Genomic DNA, 9,323 nt, shown 5'->3' with positions numbered 1-9,323 from the left:
ACAAATTGTTTTTTTTTTAATTTTGAGAACCACTGAATTTTTTCTGGGTTTTCTTTCTTGAAAATTTAATCTACTATTTATGTTGCGGTATTACCAAGAAATTATGATTTTTAATTAAAAATTAAAATAAATTCCAAATTTTTTTTAAATTAAATATTTAATTTCTTTTTTCGCGAAAAAAATCATAATCGTAAAAATATTTGCACTTATTTAAGACTCACTCTGTATAAATTATTATTTATTTTTAAATTCAACTTGAACGTTTGATATGAAACAAGTTTACTTTTCTGATTGAATGAGTAATATTGATTTAAAAAGAGGTATCTTGGGTTGTACCATAGAAGCAGGTAAATAAAAGACGAAAATAATTTAAAAAATGTCGATTTTATTTATTCATAAATTAAAAGAGTTTCAAATGTACAATATTTAACAGTCTTTAATGTCATAAAATCCGGAATTTTATTTACAATATTATTTTGTTCGATTAACTTAAAATTATTGACTAATAAGCGTTGGAAAAATTAGTACAAATACTCGTACCGTTTCATATATAATTTTTTTATTTATTTTATACATTGAGGAATATTTACAAAATATATACAATATAACGAGACATTACATAGTAATAATAATATTTTAAAAACGGTTATATTATATTTATCGATTTTTTTAATACTTACAAAAAATTTAGCGTTTTTATAAATATATTTATATGTATGTTATAAGTAGACAGCCTTTGAAAAATTAGTAACTCACATTGACATTTCACCTATTCACTGCTCCTAACAACGATACAAAAAAAAATCAAGCAGAAGCAGTAGTACCAGGGATCGTTACATCACATTAAACGAAGTAAGTCCTGGATTGGGGAGGTGCGTCTGGAATTGTGGAATACACGTGATGAGGAACCTCGTTTCTACAGCTAGGGTGGTACTGGTGAGGCCTCCCATCGATAGAAACGTAACTATGGTTCAATTGCTCCGAGCCATAGTGCTGGGAACTAGTACTGGAACCACCTTCATCTTCAGTACTCCGGTTGGAGTCACCGCCAGACACGTAGGTGCTTTGAGTTGGGGTAGGAGTCAAAGCAGTACTCTGGTGGACCCCTGCTACTGCCTGGTACTTGTACCAAGCATCCGCGTTTGAGTACCTAGCGCTCTGCTTGCACCGGATCTCTTGGAGATGGGGTTGAGGTTTTTTTCTTCTTCCATCACCTGGTACGTCAGGCATGGAGTACCGTAGTTTCTCCCAGAACCTCCGCTCACCCCATCTAGTTACAGTACCAGCACGTAACAGGGCGCGTAATTCTGGATCCATCGGTTCCAGAGGATCACCATTTAGTACGCAGACTAACTTGCGCCTGTATGTAGCTCTGAGCGCAGCTTGGAGAGCTGCGCGGAACTCTGGTTTGGACCATTCTGCGCAGATGAGTGCTGGGGAGACTACGAAGAGGATTCTTCTGGATGCATCTGCAGCTCCAACCATTGCGTCTGTTAAGTATGAAGCGCCGTTCAGTAGATGAAGGTCTCGGTAATGAAGACACAAGGTGTGACCGAAAGCTTCTAGCTCTGGAGCGATGATTCTAGCGGCTAGGTCTTCATCTTTGTGGCTGTAGACTACGTAGCAGTCATACAAATGGTCCCTGTCATCACTTCTGTTCTGGACGTCTTGGAATATCCGCACACCGTATCGCGAATGAGCCCAGAGTCGCACTTCTTGTCGAAAAACGAACACAATCGCCACTAGAAGACACACGACGATCACCGAAACCAAGGTAGCGGCTAACAGCGGCACAAAACTTTCTCCAAGGACACGACCGTCAGTTACAAGTTCTTTTTGCACTACCGAAGTCGCCACGGCATTGTCCAAATCACCACATCTGTTTAAAGCGTCCGAAACAGTCTCATCACCGTCCGTACAAAGCATTTTCGCTGGATCACCACCCGAAGACCGAATCCAGCTGTTCAATTTGACTAGAGCCGAACATTCACACGACCACTTGTTGCCTTCTACTGACACTCTGGGAGCTGCAGACTCTAGTTGCCACGGAGGAAAGTTGACTATATGGTTCTCGTCCAGTTTGAGCACCTCCAAGCGATGCATGTTACGGAAAGTTTGGTTGCCCACATAAGCTATGTTGTTGTGGTCCAAATAAAGTTCATTAATGTTTTCTAGTTGGTCAAACTCGAAACCTCTCAACTCCTCCAACTTGTTGTCTTCCATGTGTAGCACCCTCAAAGATTTTGCACCATTGAAAGTCCTGTTATGCAACGCCTTCACATTACTGTTGTTCAAAAACAAAACTTCTAGCTTCTTTTTGCCAATAAACACGTGACTTCCCAGTTCACCAAGGTTATTTCCATCCAGATATATTTCTGTGGCATCCATGGGTATTTTCTCGGGTACAGTTGTGTAGCCAGCATTACTGCAGTCCACGACGTTCGAAGACCAGGTATGATCATGATAGCAAGTACACCTGTCAGGACAAGTCATCTCGCAGTCGCAGGCATCAAAATCACAGCAATGACAAAGAGCAAAACAGTGAGTTTGATAGGAACAAAGGAAATTCGATGGTTTCAATCTAAGTAGAGGTTGTGGAGGTGATCCTCGGGCATGTGAAAGCTCACAGGTTACGTCATCTAAGTCCAGGACCTGCGGATATTGCCTTAAATTACTCAGATGGTTTATTCTCAGCAACCATTCCATTTTGCAGTCACAATAAAATGGGTTTCCTCCGATATAAAACTGAGGTAAATCTCTGTCATCGCTGACTGGACTTAAGTTTAAGGCAGCCAAGTCTAAGTATCGAATTTTATTTCCATACAACACTACTTTTTCTAAGTGTTTTTTGTGCGTAAAAGTATTGGGGGCTACGGAGGTTATACGATTATTCTGCAAATACAAGGTCTCCACGCTGTCTGGAATAGCGTTCTCTTGGATTTGTGTGATCAAATTGAAACTGACATCGAGCATTTTGATTTTTAACATATTTCTGACCTCGTAATAGTTTCCTAGCTCCGGTATTTCGTTGCCGTGCATGTCCAGCCATTCCAAACTGACAGGAAGATGACTGAAATCGAACCAAACCAGCTTATTTGAGGATACATTCAGCCAGACTAGACTTTGGAGGTTTGTAAAAACACCACTGATGTCAGTAAGTTCATTGGCATCAAGACGAATAGCTTTTAAAGTTGGGTTACTAGAAAACGCACTTTGTTCAACATACCGTATTCTGTTTGATGCCAAATTCAACACTTGGAGAGATGGTAGTGTAGAAAACGCGTCTCTGGAGATGTTCACTATGTGATTATCGACTAATCTCAGTCCGTAAAGTAAATCAAGTCCTTCGAAAGAAGAGTTTTCGACAGCATCAATGTGATTCTTGCCTAAATCTAAGGTTTTTAGGAATCTTAATTGACCTATACCTGAAGGCACACCTCCTAACATGTTCCCATTGAGACCCAGGTCTTGTAAATTGGTCACGTTCTCAAAAGCTCTGGGATGAATATGCTCTATTTCGTTTTGGTCGACAAGCAGCTGATTTAAGGCATACATTCCGGTAAAATGGTAGGATTCTATTCGTACTAATTTATTGTGTGTCAATGTAAGTGCGTGAAGATTTTTGAGTTCAGAAAACGCACCTTCAGCAATAGCACCAATATGATTATGTTCTAAATTCAAGATTTGTAGGGTGTAAAGGTCGTGAAATAGACTGACATCTATTCTACTCAGCTGGTTGTGTCCTAAATTCAGTACGACTAATCGTACTAAGCCGGCAAATGTGTCTCTGTTTACCCAGCGACTGGTTAGTTCGTTTTTCGACAAGTCTAGAACTCGTAGTTGGTCAAGTCCTTCAAGTAAACCTGGTGCTAAGACACTTAATGAGTTGTTTTGAAGGTAAAGATGGGTAAGTTCTCTGGAAGATTGAAATAATTCTGGTGGCATTGCAACTAAACAATTGCTGGAGATGTTTAAAGTCTTCAATGCGTTCAATCCGACAAAAGCTCGGTCACCTAAAGTTGAAATTGCATTATCTTGCAAGTGTAATTCTTCCAAACTTCTCAACGCTGAAAATCCGTTGTCAGGCAAGGCAATGACCTCATTCTCGCTTAAATCCAGTATTTCCAAGCTGTTAACACATGCCCTACCCGGAGCTAGAGGTCCTTTACCCCAGTCCGAAAATCCCAAACTCCCGATATCTTGAAGTTTGTTTTTCGTAAGGTTTAGTTGAGTTAAACTATAAAGAGGACAGAACATTTCTTGAGGCACGTTCCAGATGTTGTTATCGGCCAAGTCCAGGCTTCTTAGTTCGGCCAATCCTCGGAAACTTTCCGCGTTGAGGTCTAAAGTCATCGCGGACCATTCTGAGTTGTGGGAGCGAAGAGATAATCTCTTAAGATGACGTAGACCGGCGAGTGAGGCTGGGGGAATATTTCGGAGTTTGCAGTTTTCGATTTTTAGGTCGCGTAGTTTTTTTAGTTGCACCAAAAATGAACCTCTCTGGGCTGGATCTAGGGAGCTTTCAAAAAAGAGAGCGTCGTTGCATTCGAGTAGTAAACTAGTGACACGGTCGCTCTGGGTTTGAGTGAGGTTTCCGATTAAGGGTTCTGCATTGCTGACTGTTCGGATTTGGCAGTACAGGACTGGTTCCTCGGTGTTTTCGGACTCTTCAGACGGACGCATCCGCCACTCACATCCTCTGGGAGCTTGATCGAAGTTGGTTAAACTCCGGGAACTAACACAAAACACTGTAATAAGAACTATTGTCGTCACACCGAGAAAGGTAATAAAGCGAGTCATGTTTCGAGTTTTTTTTCCTAGTCTTATTTTCGAACGGATGAGCACATTACAGGTTGACTTCGCGGTCGCGTGAAATGATGAACGAAGGCGAGCAGCGCACAACAAGACTTCATCGGTCGCTCTCAGCCGGCAAACTGACGGATGGACGCGGTTCGGGACTGTTGCTCCTGCCGGCGGGACGGTGCAGGCTCCGCCTCCCGCGCCCCACCAACGCGGCGGCGGGCGACGTGAATGGACGGTGTCACGTGGCGTCCGGAAAATGTTAACAACGTGCAAAGTGCGAAGCGCACCGCGGGTCGCCCCCCGCGCGTCCCGCGGTGAAGTTTCGCGATCGGGATGGTGATGCGTCTTTGTTCTTTGGTGGTGGCGAAGAGACGGATGTGCCGTGTAGGATCTTCAAATCACCTAATTAATATTTGCAGCTTTGTTGAGTTTTTTTGAAGACATTTCATGTATTCATAGGATTTCATGTATTCACCTATTAGAGATGAGCAAAACTGCGATTCTTTAATCGCAATTGAAGACATGAGTCGTTGATAGAGGTGTCATGTCGCATTTTTTTAAAAATCATTTGAACTTTATGTTGAATTTGACATAAGACTGAAATCATTTAGATTTTAGAAATGACTTAAGTCTTTTTAAAACTGACTTGCTGCAGCTCTGGATGTGGAGGATCTTTATATCTTCTTCTTCTCCCTCAACCCAGATTCATCCACTCCTTGATATAGGTCCCTCCTATCCTTTTCCATGTCTTCCTGTTTTGTGCTGTATTTAACCACCGTTTACCTGCCACTTCCCTAATGTCGTCCACCCAACATTTCTGTGGACGTCCCATAATTCTTTTAGTTTGTCTTGGCCTCCACACTGTTATTCTATGCGCCCATTTGTCTCTATCCAGTCGAGCAATGTGTCCAGCCCATTGTCATTTTATTTTAGCCACTTCCTGAATTTTCAGCAGCGCAGCGTGCTGATATTACTGATATTTTAGAGGTACTTTTTACATTCTTTTGCCCATTTCCCTGATGTCTTTTTCATTCATTTTTCCTGCACCTGATTTTTCTGTTAATTCTTTTGGTTCTGGTGGCTTCTAATGATAAAATAGTCTTTATTATTATCTATTTGTTACAAACTTTTGGATTTACTTTTGCAGAAATTCGAAGAAACAAACGAGAAATTTCAAATTTACAATAGCTATTTAATAGTAATGAAGTCAAAGCAATATTGACAAATTTTGGCTTTTTCCTATATGTTTCCTCTTAAGATGTAAAATATGTTATTATTTTTATATTAATAGAGTGGTTGGAAAATAGCCTATTTGGGACACATACTACGTGGAGAACTCTATCACTTTCAGCGTCTGATTCTCCAGGGTAAAATAGAAGGGCAAAAGGGGGATAGGACGAAGGAAGCTATCCTGGCTGAGAAATATTCGTCATTGGACAGGCATACAGGACTTCCAAGCACTCCAAGTCGCGGCAGTTAACAGAACCATCTGATGAGGAAGAAAAAGATGAACGCCTACGCAGGAATCTGCAAGGCACCTTAAGAAGAAGAAGAGTGGTTGAAAATGAAATATTAGGCAAAACATCCGAAGAAAATTTTCATTACTGTCTCGAGATTTTTGTCTTACGATTTTTCATAGTAATTTCATGTTACAAAAATCAATCCCAATATATGAAGTAAACCATTTTTTCAATCACACACGTTTTTTTATATTTACCCTATTAGTAGATGACACAAGATATTACATTTTATGCATATTCCCAAGCTCTAGTCTCCAAAGTATAATATACTCTTCGGAAAGTTAAATAACATGGAGACTGATTCTCCCTTGTAAGCTTTTTGACAATGAGTTATCTTCGCCTATTATAAAAAACTTACTATTCTTAGACTATTTTCCTGGCACAAAAGGCGTTCTACTGTGTCTTCTTTTTTTGATTGACAGAATCTGGAATGCCTATATCTTCGTTTATTACTATTATGAACTCTTTCGCCTGTCTCTTTCCTGATAAATTTTTTGATTTGTTGACTAAACACTGTTGTGTAGCTATTTTTTCAATTGCTATTGTAACACAATAGGTAATTTCTGCTTTAATCTTGTTATGAAATGTATAATAACTTATAATTATTGCAAAAATAAGCAATAAAAACCAATCTTCTTTGGAGCCAAATATCCTGCATAAGAACAAATTAAAACTTGATTAAATTCTAAATAATAAGGCACGTGCTAAAACATGTAATATTCATAACATTTGCATTAGCGGACATGCAAACCGAACTATTACATAAACATTACTCGAAGTAATTGAAAATAGAAATAAAATTAGAAACCCTTATTACAGCCACTCCACTTGTTACAAAATGTATTGCTTCTACGAGAACTCCAAGAACTCTACATATAACGTTGATTAGCTTTAATTTCAATTAATATTATATGAAGATTATAAGTTTATGGCATAAGTGATATCTGAAACAAATATTAGTGCTGATATGCATTGTTCATAACGACTTGGATTATTTTTTATCACTTGGCTTCCTGTTAAAGTATATCTATACTCGGTATAGAATGGAATCGATGAAAAATGGAATCGTGATCATGCCCCACATTTTTGTCGTAGCTTTGATGATTTTTTTCAAGTTTGAACGAATTTCCAAATTTGAAAGAGATATGTAAGTAATACATGAAAATTCATTATTTCTAACAGGATTTCTACTTTTTTTAAATAATTCGGGAAATTCGAAACGAAGACTGTAAAAGTTAATTAGTTTATATAAAACCTATATTTTTAAATAATTGAGTATTTTTTAATCCGCTTACAGCTTACTGGTGGAAGCATTGTCAGTATACTGACTGTTGTTACTGTTGGGAAATTTATGGAACTATAACAGGGTGTAAGAATTTTTAGGGTATGGGATCGATTACAAATAAATATGGAATCCAGTTTTTAAAAAGAAAACATTTTTTGGAACCTTAGCAGAAATCTAGATGAATTAAAAATAAATATTGTGTACATCAAAGGAACAGAACTTGTTACAGAGCTTGTATCATTATTTTAAAACAATATCCTAAAACCTTTTACTTAGGGCTAGGATCCTTATGAATTTCTCTTAATGCAAGGTATATCTTCTCTACAATAATTAATTCCCATTTTATAAATAATAGAAATTTAATTGTTTAATAGACCGCTAGAATTAATCAGCTTTACGATAGTACTGTTATATTCTATTGAAATTATAGTAAAAATAGATATAAAATTCGGAATTCTCTGAAAGTACCGCGTAATCGTCAAAACCAAACCACAAACCGACAAATCGAAAGAAATATAACTTTGTCACGATGGTGGTACCCATTCCATGTCAGACGGGTACCTACTGTCTATTGTAGTACCTACACCAGGGTTCGGAAGTAGTTAATTAAGACGTAATTTACCTGATTAACTACTTGTAGTTTTTCTTCAAAAACTACGTCTTTTCCTGTTCATTAACTACATGAAAACTACGTTAATAAACTATGTATTGATATTATGAATAATTTCTTTTGTATGAGGTGTAATAGAGATAATATGATGTAAATATTATATTTAAAGCTATATTTCTTCTGTTTTCTTAAATACATTATGTGTTTTTAAAGCTTCAACTTATTAAAACCTCACCTCAAACCTTTGATATTTGAAAGTTACATACATAAGTTACATAAACTACACCCTCTACTTAAACTAGTAGTTTTTAAAAGTAACATGTAGTTTTCCGAACCCTGACCTATACCTACTCGTGTTTAGTTAAAATAGTAAATTTATAAAAATAATTTTCCCTAGACACACCTTAATAATTAATATCAATTATGTATTTGTTCTCATTGATAAAATCATTCAAGATGCAATGAACATTACTGACAATTTTCAACACAGTTAACCTTAATAATTTAGAAATGCTACTGCAATGGAAAATTAAGAAACATTTTTCTGAAAATCCTGCATTAGTATACCTAATTTATTATTCATTATGCACAACAGGGATGTACCTAATATCCCGTATATTTGTGGCTGGTTGAGTACATAAATGAACATGTATTTTATTCTAACAATGTATTTATTTTAAGGGATTCCAAGACCAAATAATTGATTTTATACAAAAATAGAGTTGCCTTATCTATGCCTAATAAATAATGGCGATTTTAAAGCGATTATTATATTTATGGCGATTAAAAATTATAAACGAATGGTCATATTTAGGAAAAACCAAATATGGAAAAAGGATATTCAAAAAATAACATGTTTTGCGTAAATATATCGAAATGTATTAAATTTTAGAGAAAAAGAACAGTTGAAGAATGGATGAACGAATTATGTAGACAAGGTTGATTAAAGTATTTGAAAAACTATGTTAAAACTCTTGTGATGAAATGTGTACTAATATGATAAAACAAATTTTCCAATTTTCCAGTCGGACCAACCAAAGTCGTTAATAGATAAAAGAAAGAGACGAAACCAGTTTAACCAACGCAAAAAATTAAAAGGATGTAT

The 9,323-nt window shown here is 37.1% G+C and overlaps 1 protein-coding gene across 1 annotated transcript; it reads right to left on the bottom strand.

Moving 5' to 3' along the window:
• Positions 1-368: 368 nt before the first annotated feature.
• On the bottom strand, positions 369-5,094 carry LOC115879247 (toll-like receptor Tollo). The gene has a single exon (XM_030895955.1). The coding sequence runs from the start codon at positions 4,798-4,800 to the stop codon at positions 844-846; it is 3,957 nt and encodes a 1,318-aa protein (XP_030751815.1). The 5' UTR covers positions 4,801-5,094; the 3' UTR covers positions 369-843.
• Positions 5,095-9,323: the final 4,229 nt, after the last annotated feature.

The sequence above is a fragment of the Sitophilus oryzae genome, unplaced genomic scaffold (assembly GCF_002938485.1).
Source record: "Sitophilus oryzae breed Bouriz unplaced genomic scaffold, Soryzae_2.0 scaffold_1576_pilon_pilon, whole genome shotgun sequence".
Classification (NCBI taxonomy): domain Eukaryota; kingdom Metazoa; phylum Arthropoda; class Insecta; order Coleoptera; family Curculionidae; genus Sitophilus; species Sitophilus oryzae.
This window is presented reverse-complemented; position numbering and strand designations above follow the sequence as displayed.